The sequence below is a fragment of the Protomyces lactucae-debilis genome (genome assembly GCF_002105105.1).
Source record: "Protomyces lactucae-debilis strain 12-1054 chromosome Unknown BCR37scaffold_28, whole genome shotgun sequence".
NCBI classification, from domain to species: domain Eukaryota; kingdom Fungi; phylum Ascomycota; class Taphrinomycetes; order Taphrinales; family Protomycetaceae; genus Protomyces; species Protomyces lactucae-debilis.
The window spans coordinates 97,698-110,451 of record NW_024468020.1 but is presented as its reverse complement, the minus strand read 5'-3'; the positions used below and the strand labels follow the sequence as shown (position 1 = coordinate 110,451).

The 12,754-nt window shown below is 49.8% G+C and overlaps 2 protein-coding genes across 2 annotated transcripts; both read left to right on the top strand.

Annotated features, from left to right (window-relative positions):
* The first annotated feature begins 853 nt into the window (after nucleotides 1-853).
* On the top strand, nucleotides 854-1,882 carry BCR37DRAFT_384290 (uncharacterized protein). Its single transcript, XM_040870207.1, has one exon. The coding sequence runs from the start codon at nucleotides 1,121-1,123 to the stop codon at nucleotides 1,577-1,579; it is 459 nt and encodes a 152-aa protein (XP_040722161.1). The 5' UTR covers nucleotides 854-1,120; the 3' UTR covers nucleotides 1,580-1,882.
* A 7,821-nt stretch (nucleotides 1,883-9,703) lies between these two features.
* On the top strand, nucleotides 9,704-10,306 carry BCR37DRAFT_395701 (uncharacterized protein; the record flags this gene model as incomplete). Its single annotated transcript, XM_040871658.1, has 1 exon — nucleotides 9,704-10,306. The coding sequence occupies one exon, from the start codon at nucleotides 9,704-9,706 to the stop codon at nucleotides 10,304-10,306; it is 603 nt and encodes a 200-aa protein (XP_040722160.1).
* Between the last annotated feature and the right edge of the window lie 2,448 nt (nucleotides 10,307-12,754).

Here is a 12,754-nt window from a genome sequence, read left to right as displayed (position 1 = left end):
CAACTGTTAACCGTCAATTGTCGAACATGCCGTCTCAGACCCGAACCTCTGATGTGGAAAGCACGCAACCCACGGACACTCTTACCGCGGCCGAGAAGGGCAAACGCAGTGAGAGCCTCATGCGTATTGTCCCAGATGTCAGCAGGTACGTGTTGACAGCGAGGGTAAACATGGACTTGAAGTGTGACCATGACTCAGCTTTGCCGTCGAATTTGACATCTGGGACGATACGCATGAGGCTCTCACTGCGTTTGCCCTTCTCGGCCGCGGTAAGAGTGTCCGTGGGTTGCGTTCTTTCCGCATCAGAGGATCAGGCCTGAGACGGCATGTCTGACGAGTAACGAATCTACTAACGATTGACGGTTAACGGTTGACGGTTGACGGTTGACGGTTAACGATTGAAGATGGACTATTGCGTTGCTAACTTGCTGTGTCACAGCCTGTCTGTGCTATGCTGTGCTTCTACTAGGGCGTTGTCAGGTTTTAGTTTATGAAACTACGATGATTTCGGCTACCACCCATGGCAGTCTACCACGACTCCCTACGCAACCTGCAGCAGAGAGCCGCGGGCACAGTCAACGTCAAAGTAACCAAAGTCCGAAGCCCAGGCCTGCATTATCTTGTCAAGTCGCAGTCTCCTTGCACCGCGACCAATTCACTCCACCTGCCAGGAACTTGTGGAGAATCTCAAAGGGTGTTTTAGCGGGTATGCCGCAGGAAAGGAGCAGCACGCTGCTTCAAGGCCTGTAGGAGAATTCCGCACTGTTCGTTTGTTCTTCCTTTTCACAGACGTTCGTGAAGTCATTCATTTCATCCTACCGTTTCATTCTATACACGTAGCTACTCTGATAGCTCTGAATGCAGATACATAAAAAAAAGGCGCTCTGTCAAGGTCAAGTTGGATCAACTCTACACTCCAACAGACCTTGGCGGGTTTGGCTTGTTCCAGCTGTTCTTCAATTACAGGCAGTACGCGCCAATTGTCGTCGGCAGGCTCCTAATCGACTCCTGGTCTAACCAGCATCACAGGGCAGCTCGCACATGACTATGGCTACCTGCGTCTGGTCGCAACCGCGCCGTATACGTTGGCGGACTGTTCGACCCTGGTAGAAGATCATGTATGTGGCAATGGCACTTCACTTTGATATCGCCTTGTGGATCCTTCACAACGCTGTGCGGAGACGCAATGGCAGTACAACAACCACGCTGGCGGTCTACTTGGAAGCTTGGCATGAGCTTCTTGACCGGCCGCGCATTGCCGACTACAAAACAGAGCTCATCTACTGGCAGGAGAATTCTACGGTCGGCCGCACATCTGCTGATATGCACGACTCGTCAGATATTTCATACAAAATCTTCACTCTGCCAACTGGCCAAAAAATTCACACGGGGCCTTTCTCGACGGCGGCTTTCGAGAAAGCCACGGCTTATTTCCACAAGACTGTGTTGGACTGGGGACAACTTTCCCGCTGCACCACAAAAGCTCTTTAGCATTCGAATACAGGGTCAGTGCTCCATATACCATTGCACTTGCGTTTTACAAAGCACAACAAATCCGCCGTTTGCGTGCCAGGATTGATCTTTCGTTGTCTCATATCGGATCACTGTTGTGTCACTCACGGAAATTATGGCACTTGTATGCTCTCGTGCTCCGACGGATCTCTTCGGGTGTTTAGGTGTTTCGCTGTTCAGCTAATACTGGGATTCCTTACTATGTTATTATGAGACCTTTCCACCTTTATATTGTGAAGCGGTAGCGAATGTATGGCGAATGCCTGATGAAAAGGGCTTGAACTGCTAAGACATGAACGTATTGAAGGATGTTGTTGTTGTTGTTGTTATTGCTACGGAGTTGCTGTGCTGGCACTTTATAGGGCACGCATTGGCGGTGTCGCACGGAATTTCCAGCGCACAACATATATACTTGCGCTCATGGAAGCTGCTGGAACATTTGTTGTGTTCATGGAAGCCGATAGAACATCTGTTGTTCTATTGCTTTCTCTTGCTTTCTGTGTTGTTCCTGTTGGAGGTGATGCTACTCGCGGTCAAGATCTCACGACGTGATCGGCAGTGGCAAATCGCATGTCTATGAACGACCATCATGGAACAACACAGAAAGCAAGAGAAAGCAATAGAACAACCGATGTTCTATTGGCTTCCATGAACACAACAAATGTTCTAGCAGCTTCCATGAGCGCAAGTATATAAAGGTGGCAAGGTCTCATAGTAACATAGTAAGGAATCCCAGTATCAGCTGAACACGCGAAACACCTAAATACCCGAAGAGGTTATGAGCCTTGTTTAGTTCAGCATACTTACAGAACACTCCAAAGATCAGTACGCTCAACCGCCTTTCAACCAAAGATGTCTTCTCTGTCGCACAAGGACTTTGCCCCCGTGGACAAGTTCGATGGTACAAATTTCAACCTGTGGAAGTGGAAGATGAAAGCGGTGCTCCTGTCACAAGAGGTGTGGCATGTGGTCGAGCCCGAGCTCTCTGAATCAGCACTGGAGAAGGACAAAAGTGCACCCGCACTTGAGAAAGATAAAGAAGCACCGGCTGTTGATGCCAAGGCAGAGAGGAAAGCATTCTCTACCCTCGCCTTGTCCATCAAGGATTCTCAGCTGGTCTTAGTACAAACCTGCAAGACAGCTCGAGAGATATGGTCGAAGTTGCATGAGATACATGCAGCACAGTCAGCCACGAATCAGCTTTTCCTTCGTCAGAGCTTCCTCGCTTTGAGGATGGAAGAAGGCGACTCGATGCTTGAGCACATTGGCAAGCTGAACGCATTGGCGTTGCAGCTAGACGCCGTGGATTGTCCCCAAAGTGAGGCGGACAAGGTCATGGTGCTCCTCAATTCGTTGCCACCAAGTTACGCACACTTGAGGACGATGCTCAGCGTGCAAGGGCCACTGAGTACATTGAAGCAGGCTTCCATCGAAGCGCTGTTGCTCAATGAAGAGCTCCAAAGGAGAGGAAGTACAGTTCCACCCACAGGAGACGCAGCGTTCTTCCATTCGGGGAACCAGAAGGGCCGAAAGGGTCCATCGCCAAAGAAAAAGGGCCGGTGCCACTACTGCAAGAGAGATGGGCACTGGGCAGCGGACTGCCGCAAGAAAATAGCAGATGAGCGTCGCGGTTCGGCCGGCGATGCGGCGGCAAACAGAGCAAAGGTGTCTGAAAACGATGCAGAGATTGCCTTTCTCCACGCCCAAAGAACGAGTGATGATCAGACACAGGACTGGATCATCGACTCTGGTGCTAGCCAGCACCTGACTCCGCTGAGAAACTGGTTCGTTTCTTATGAGACAATCTCGCCAAGGAAGGTGTATCTTGGTGATGACACGTATTGCGAGGCCACCGGCATGGGATCAGTCAAAGCCACTGGATCCGACGGCACAGTCGTGACGATTAATGATGTGTTGCACGTCCCGGGCCTAGCGCACAACTTGCTTTCAGTAGCGAAGTTGGTTCAGAGCGGCATTCGCTTGGACTTCAAGAGCACGAGCTGCTCACTCAAAACGAGCACCGGAAAAGAGGTCGCAGTAGCTTGCAAACGCGACAATCTTTACTCAGTCACGCTCAATAGCGCAGTATCGGCCTTGGTGACTGCTGAGAAGGTCGACATACAGGTTTGGCACAAACGTCTGGGACACATCGGCAAGAATAGCTTGGTGCGCCTGCCTGGTATGGTCGATGGTGTGTCATTGGACGGCGAGTACGACAACTCGCATTGCATTGGGTGCGTCAATGGCAAGCACACGCGTCAATCATTTCCATCGAGCGAGACGACGACAACAAAGAACCTGGAGTTAGTACACTCGGATGTGTGCGGGCCAGTGCAAGTGGCAACTTACGGAGGTGCCAAGTATTTCGTCACATTTATTGACGACCACTCGCGAAGGGCTTGGGTCTACTTCATCCGGCAGAAGTCGGAAGTCTTTGAGAAGTTCCAAGAGTTCAAGGCGCTTGTGGAGAACCAAGCTGACTGTCGCATCAAGGCGCTCAGATCAGACAATGGTGGCGAGTATTGCGGCAACGCTTTCGAGAAGTATCTCAAGTCTCACGGCATTAGGCATCAGACGACAACACCACACACACCACAGCAAAATGGAGTGGCAGAGCGCCTCAATCGCACTCTCGTGGAGAGCGCGCGATGTATGCTCGAAGAGAAGGGCTTGCCAAAGGAGCTGTGGGCTGAAGCAATCAACACCGCTGTTTACATCAAAAACAGAATTCCAATCACGGCACTCAAGGACAAAACATCAGAAGAAGTATGGTCATCTCGCAGACCAAACTTGAGTCATCTCAGGGTATTCGGTTGCGACGCGTATGCGCATGTTGCGGACGCCAATCGACAGAAGTTGGATGCGAAGTCAAAGAAATTGGTTTTGGTTGGTTATTACGAGGACAGCAAAGCATATCGACTCATGGATTTGGATACACACAAGATTACAAAGGCGCGCGACGTCATCTTCATGGAAGACCGAGGAGACAAACGCGATGTGGTGTACGTCCCACGAGAGGAGGACGCTGACGACGACAACACGAGTGAGGCTACTATCGACAAACCTACTGAGTCGCTACCAGCCAAATCAAAGGAAGTCGCTCACGCTAAGCCAACAAATGCTACGAGCTCAGGTCAAGTTCGACGCTCTGCTCGTCTGACTCCCGTCACGCCAGTATCGCAAGAAGATTCGGATGATGACATTGATTTGCTACAACAGGCATCATCTCGTGTGCGCGCAAATTTGGTCATCACAGAGCCAGAAACTTATAAGCAAGCGATGGCTGGAGAGCAAAGGGAACAGTGGGAGTCTGCTACCAATTTGGAATATGCATCACTGATTGAGAACAATACTTGGACGCTATGTGAGCTTCCAAAGGGCAGGAAGGCCATCGGCAACAAATGGGTCTTCAAGATTAAACACAATGCCGACGGATCGATTGAGAAATATAAGGCACGGCTCGTTGCTAAAGGCTTCTCGCAGAAGGAGGGAATTGATTACAACCAAACATTCGCCCCTGTCGCCAAATTCAATTCTATCAGAGCAATCGTCGCTATGGCAGCCATGTACGGCATGGAGATTCATCAAATGGATGCCATCACAGCCTTTTTGAATGGTAAGCTTGAAGAGGAAGTCTACATGGTGCAACCTGAAGGATTCAAGGTAGGCCAGGACTTGGTTTGCAAGTTGAATCGAACACTATACGGTCTGAAACAGTCAGGACGAGAATGGTATATGGAGATGCACAGAGAGCTTGAGTCTCAAGGGTTCACAAGGAGCCAAGCAGACTTCTCGGTTTACGTCAAGGGCAGAGGGCAAGTCATCGTCGCAGTTTATGTGGACGATCTTCTTATCGTTTCGAAGGACAACAATCAGATATCAGAGGTCAAAAGGGATCTCTCGGCCAAATTCAAGATGAAGGATCTAGGCGAGGCACACTACTGTCTCGGCATTGAGATCATTCGAGACACGAGTTCTGGAAGCATCAGGCTTTCGCAGCGCAAATATGTTGACGACATTCTTGAGAAATTCAACATGACTACTTGCAAATCGGTCTCATCGCCAATGGATTCGGGCACCAAACTCAGCAAGATCATGCAACTGATGAAAGTGGCCAGGATGACGATTTCGGCGAACAAGATGCAACAATGTATCAAAAGGCAATCGGCAGCATCATGTACTTGATGACAGGCACTCGACCAGACTTGGCATATGCAGTGGGAGTCGTCAGTCAGTTCATGGCAAATCCAGGACCACAACACTGGAAGGCTGTCAAGCGGATCTTCCGATACATTCAAGGCACAAAAGACTATGCATTATCGTTCAGTGGGAGCACAGAGACACAACTACTTGGCTACACTGACTCGGATTTCGCAGGATGTATCGACACTGGCAAATCTACAAGTGGCTACAGTTTTAGTCTCGCTGGCGGATCAATCTCATGGAGCAGCAAGAAGCAACAGACCGTTGCTCAGTCGACCACAGAGGCTGAGTACATGGGTCTCTCTGCAGCATGTCGCGAAGCAACATGGCTTAGGACATTGTTATTCGAATTGGGCTTCAACCACGACGGTCCAACAATTGTGCACGGTGACAATCAGAGTTGTTTGGCATTGGCGGAAAATCCAAAGTTCCACAATCGCACGAAACACATTCAGGTGAAGCATCACTATGTGCGACAATGCATCGAACTTCAAGTCGTCACTGTCAAATACCTGCAGACGGACTTGATGTTGGCAGACATCTTCACAAAGGCGCTGGCTAAGGACAAGATTGAAAGGTTTTGCACGAGTCTAGGACTACAAAGCCTGCCACGCAACAACATCTTGCCACGCTCGCAGAGTGGGAGTGTTGGAGGTGATGCTACTCGCGGTCAAGATCTCACGACGTGATCGGCAGTGGCAAATCGCATGTCTATGAACGACCATCATGGAACAACACAGAAAGCGAGAGAAAGCAATAGAACAACAGATGTTCTATAGGCTTCCATGGACACAACAAATGTTCCAGCAGCTTCCATGAGCGCAAGTATATAAAGGTGGCAAGGTCTCATAGTAACATAGCAAGGAATCCCAGTATCAGCTGAACAGCGAAACACCTAAACACCCGAAGTCCTTTCGCACTCGGATGACTGTGGTGCGGATCTCATCTGTGCTTGCGGCTGTACTGGTGAATCGGGTTCTGGTGAGTCTGGTGAATCTGGTTCTGGTGAATCTGGTGGATCTGCTTTTGATGCGGATGCTGCTGCTTCTGCTTCTGCTGCTTGACTTTTCTTTGTTGCTGATCGGAGTGCAAGGCTCATAACCTGCAGAGCTATAGGCGGATTTGGGTGCTTGCAACTTGATGATTATCTACGATTCTGATGTGCTGGCCTTTATATATTGCCAGCTGGCAGGTCTTGATGTTCAGATGGTACATCCAGCCCTTCACCGCACAACATAAGACTTTATTGTGAAGCGGTAGCTGTTGGACTGGGGACAACTTTCCCGCTGCACCACAAAAGCTCTTAAGCATTCGAATACAGGGTCAGTGCTCCATATACCATTGCACCTGCGCACAACAGTAGCAAATGCATGGCTCTGCTGGCACTATATAGGGCACGCATTGGCGGTATCGCAAGCTCGGAATCCCCAGCGCACAACATTTTAAAGGTACTGACCGCACCTCCTGGTTGTGCGCAAGTTACCATCAAAGATTTCACACAGAATATCCGATCACACTGTTGTACGCAGGTGCACAACATACACGAGCTCGCCCAGAAGAGTATTCCTGGGTGAAGAGCCCCAGCGAAGCCGCAAGAGAGATGTTAGATATAGATGAAATTCGAGATTCTGCGGGGATTAGAGTCGGGTCAAGGAGGTTTCGCTTGATGAACACTGGGAATGACCTTAGATTCGGGATTTAGAGAGCTGCAGCGATGTCCTCTAGAGACAAGTCACTTTAAACTCAACGGAAACGCGATGTGAACTCCGAATAGGGCTGACAGATTATGAGCCTTGCGCTGGCGTCGCGTACTGATGGCAGAAAATGAAAACTAGCAAAGGCTTTCCAAGCACAGTGACACCGCTCAATGGAGATTGCAAGATAGCCGTTGCGGGAAGTCAAAGCTAGGCGAAGTGTTGGATCTTCCAGCGATGTCTTAAAGCACGTTGTCTGCAGCAATTTTATGTCAGCTACATGCGATAAACTCTGTTCCCTGATCTGCAATTGGACGATTATTTCTAAATATCTTTGCACTGCCAGACCAGATCTATACGGCACGCTACGCACTCTTATGTATCATCGCCATTTCTCGGAAAAAATTCTTCGGGTGTTTAGGTGTTTCGCGTGTTCAGCTGATACTGGGATTCCTTACTATGTTACTATGAGACCTTGCCACCTTTATATACTTGCGCTCATGGAAGCTGCTGGAACGTTTGTTGTGTCCATGGAAGCCAATAGAACATCTGTTGTTCTATTGCTTTCTCTTGTTTTCTGTGTTGTTCCATGATGGTCGTTCATAGACATGCGATTTGCCACTGCCGATCACGTCGTGAGATCTTGACCGCGAGTAGCATCACTTCCAACAAAAATATCGTCTACGATGCGCCACACGCGTGCAGGAGTCATTACTCATCCTCCTCAACGACGTTGTCATCTCACCTGCGCTGCAGCGTCATGTCTCGTCATCGCTTATTTCAATGTCAACTCATAGCAATAGCGCATCTCGCAGGTCTTCCAATCTAGTCTTCGTCGTCGTCTGGAACGCTCCGCGTGTAAATCTCACACAAATAGGACACAGAACAAGTGGAAGTGTTGTGCGCTGAAAATTTTGCGCGTGCGACATCGCCAACGCGTGCACTAGAAAGTGCTAGCACAGCAATTTCGTAGCAGTATAAACAGTGACAGCACACCTTAATATGTTCATGTCTTGGCAGTCAATGTTGTGCGCAGGCTGCGCACAACAGTTAAGGCCTTGTTCATCAGGTATTCGCCATGCAATCGCTACTGCTTCACAACACAGAGCTTAACATTTGGGAGCGAAGCGAGTAAATCATTCTTACGTATTTACAGCTTCAAGCAATCAGCTGGCAGGGTTTCTTTAGATGCTGATTTGAATTAATGGCGCACAGGTTGGCACACTGTCTTTGTCGCCGAAAGTTCGGGGCAGCGGCCCGAGTGATCACAAATTTCATAAATCATGAGCCAACTCGAGTTACAGTTCTAATGGGGGTCCAGTGAGACGATCAGAATGCTGCCGTCGTCAATGCTTGGGATTCCAGGCATGGTTTGACAAGACATCTCGAAGTAAAGCTCAAAAAATAGGGCGAAAGCTTATTGACATATGACAATGCGAAAAGGGATGTAGAACCAGGGGCGGTGTTGTGAGTCTTCGGGTGTTTAGGTGTTTCGCCGTTCAGCTGATACTGGGATTCCTTGCTATGTTACTATGAGACCTTGCCACCTTTATATACTTGTGCTCATGGAAGCTGCTAGAACATTTGTTGTGTTCATGGAAGCCAATAGAACATCGGTTGTTCTATTGCTTTCTCTTGCTTTCTGTGTTGTTCCATGATGGTCGTTCATAGACATGCGATTTGCCACTGCCGATCACGTCGTGAGATCTTGACCGCGAGTAGCATCACCTCCAACAGTGAGCAGGAAAGATACGCAATGGACTCTGACCCTGTATTCGAACGCTTAAGAGCTTTTGGTGCTGGTGAGTCGAATCGTCTTTTAGTCGAACAAGAGTATGATGCAGTCCTCGCCATGATGACACTGCTAAGAGCAATGCCACCGGCAAGCTCAATCTCGAGGTATGAGGATTGCGCAATTCCAGCGGGGCCCGACCGATCATCTTTTGATCAGGACGAAATTTAGAAATTTCGAGCATTCCGAAGCCATACAGACAGCTCGAACAAGATTTGGAATGCCAGATAAAATCAGGGAATTCTACCATAATGCGAGTTGCGTCGCGTGGGCAACAAGTGCCAACAACAGCACAAGTAGCACAAGTTGCTGCACAACAGGACAATCAATGCCAGACGACAATCCTGTTGTGCGCAAATCCTTGTACCACGACCCCCTGGCTATCATGCTTGTGCGAGTCACAGCCTTGCATCGCCAATGTTACATTGTAACAGTTACAAGGGCCCTCTGCCTGCTACCTGACTATCTCCAGCAGCCGATTGAACAGTGCCATCACCGCAACATGCCGTCTGCACCACAATGGATGGACCAGGAAGATCATACCCTGAGCATGGCTATAGTCACTCACAGTCTCAATCCGACCATCGGCACAGACCAGAAGTCAGAGACGCTGTACAACAAAATCTATGCTGATTATCTGTCAAAGCACCCGGTCCCGGCGCGCAAAGCCGCACCTAAGGAACAGCAGCCAGACACCACTCCTCTGGCGCAGCGCAAGTTGACAGCCGTCATCAGTCGAGTCAGACTCATTCAGCGAGTCCTCACCAGATTCGCGCCATACTACCGAAAAGCAGCGTCGGCCAAGGTCAGCGGCGCCAATGAATCTGATGTCTTGTCCGCTGCCATCACGGACTTCGATACGAATGTATCTTCGGAGACAATCCATGTGCGCACCTGCTGGAGAATTTTAGGATTGCATCCGAAGTGGCGAGGCATGGGTGAGGACAAGGAGTTGACCGCCAGTCTCGAAGCGCAGAGACGAAGGAAAAGGGCTGAGCGAGACAACGATGCCGAAGACAGTCAGGGGCAGGTTGCTTTGATCGATCACAAACGACCAAAGGGCGAGAAGGCTGCAAAAGCTGCAGCACACAAGGGTGTAAACTAGAAGGCCGTCATGACCAACGCCGCCAAAATGCAAGCAATTTCCGATGTCAAGCTAGCCATCGGCTTGGCCAAAATTAACATTACCGCACAAGGCGCCAATCTTCTCTCTTGCATGAAAGGAATTGACAGAGCCAATTCTGGAAAATGCCTTGCACTTTATGAGGCACAGGTGACCAATATTGAGTTGCTTATCAAGACTCATGGGGCCGGATTTCGAGCACAAGAGTCATTGCTAGCTCAATTGCCAGCAGAGGGATGTTCTGGACCAAAAGCCACCACCTCGATCAGGACTCAAAAGGATGCTGCGCAAACCATGCCGGAGAGTCGTGATCAGAGCACTCCAACGCCGCTCGTCCCGCCCAACGACGACGACGACAAATTTTGCCAGGCAATAAGTGCCGCTTTTGTAGCCTTTTCACCCTTTGGACGTCTGTGGGCGGCAAGTAATGGAGCTTCCCCCTGACTGACTTCGGCGTTGTTGTCTTGCTCGTCCTGTTTTCTTCGTCTGTGTGCTTCGAGTCTGGTGGAGAAGTCCTGGGCTCGCCCAGTTTTCGCCACTTCGGCTGCGTTCCCAGGTGTCCTTAGCAGGTACGCACATCGACTGTCTCCGGTGGTCCCCTCCTTCAACTTCTTGATGGCAGCCGTTATGTTTCAAAATTCGTTGGCTTTGCTGACGACTGCCGCCGCTGCTCTTCGGTGGTATGGAGCGAATGTTGTGAGTACTCGCTGAATGAGCCTGACTCGATTGGTGACGGCCGTCAATTTGCGCTGCATCAGAGGAGTGGTGTCTGGCCGCAATTTCTTAGGTGCGGCTTTGCGCGACGGAACCGGGTGCTTCGACAGATAACGTATATTTTGTTGTATAGTGTCTCTGACTTCTGGTCTGTGCCGATGGTCGTCAAAAATATCAACCTCGTTGGCGCCGCTGACGTTTGCCGCCGTTCCGCCATTCAGATACCCACGTTCTGACGGACGGCTTTCCATCGATCATGATAGCGTTGGACAAGAAGCTTCATCATCTGAGTGTAGGCCAAACATATTTGAAGTCTGCGCTGGTCCTCTGCATCATCCGAGTCATCCGAGTCTTCGGATGACAATGAATCCGATTTTTGCTCGCTGTCCATTGCTGAGGTATTGGGAATGTGGCCTGAGCTTGGGGGATAGCGCGTCAGGATTTTCGCGTCGTGGTTTAATGGCGCGGTCCTCGAGATGGGCACACCGTCACACGCGTGTTCAGGATCTGGTATGATACATCTCTAATTCAAGCCTCATGTGTCGACCATTCTTGCAGTCCACATCGCTGATTTGAAGGAGGCTTCCATCACTATCACTGTTCACATAAGCCGATCAGCCTTTGCACACTGAAGGCCGTCCTGCTGATGTCTGATGTTTTGCTCAAGTCGCACTTCTATCGTGAGGCTGGCGCGCGACGATGTGTGCATGTGCGCTTCAATTCCTCTCTCTTGAGATCTATTTCTAGCTTCTTACAAGGCATGCTCTTTTGGCCACTGGCGCGGATTCCCAGAGTCCTTAAAGTACCTAGACTACCTACTTTCAGCTGTGCAGAACTCGTTTTTGCTACGAACGACTCTGCAACGCACATTTCGATCGCTTCCGCGTGTCGTGAATGCGCAGCTTTGCTTGCAGCTTGTAGCTCGCAAATAAAATCGTAGCTATTGAGTAGCAGCGCAGGTCAAAGGATGCACTCTAGAAGCGTCGAGGGGTTGTTTCAGGTAAGGCAAGGCAGCTGAATAAAACAAGTTTTGGTAGAGGGCGGCTGATGCGAACAGCAAGAGCGAATATTGAGCACACAGGGCTTTAGATGAACGGTGCGTCGCGTCGAAGCAGCACTCCTGATAATCAGATTACAGATTTCAAGATCATAGCATTCCTTGTTGGTGGACTGTTGTTGTATTGTCGGGCCTGAAGTCCGCTCAGCTCGATGCCCATGAAGTCAAACGTTGAAGATTTGCGATCCGATGCGTTATTCACAAGGCACTCAGTGTAACGAAAATCGAGGATGTTTCAGAATGTGGTGATACTCGCCAAGCAGCAGGATGGAAAGTTTCATTGATCAGCAGGGTTCGATCAACAGGGTACTGTTTTTGCGGATCTTGCAATGAGTGATCTCACAGGAAGCATGTTCTGCCAGAGGCACTGGCGGGAGGTGGCCGTTTCAACAACTTTCTTCATGATCTGCCCTGACTGTTGTGAGTCCATGCAAGACCTTCGGGGGGAGTTTCGACATGTAAACCTCATTCATTGACGGCTTGCAAGCTGCTCAGCCCAGCGCTGAAACAGAAGAAGTGATAAAGGGCTCCTTGCTTCATGTACAACGGCATGAGAATCACGGCTGGCGTTATCCTGGCCGAGTTGGCTGATCTCCATCAGCACGATGCTAGCGTGAGGTTCGTTGACTCTACAAAGCTCCTCCAGTCCATCGAGAACC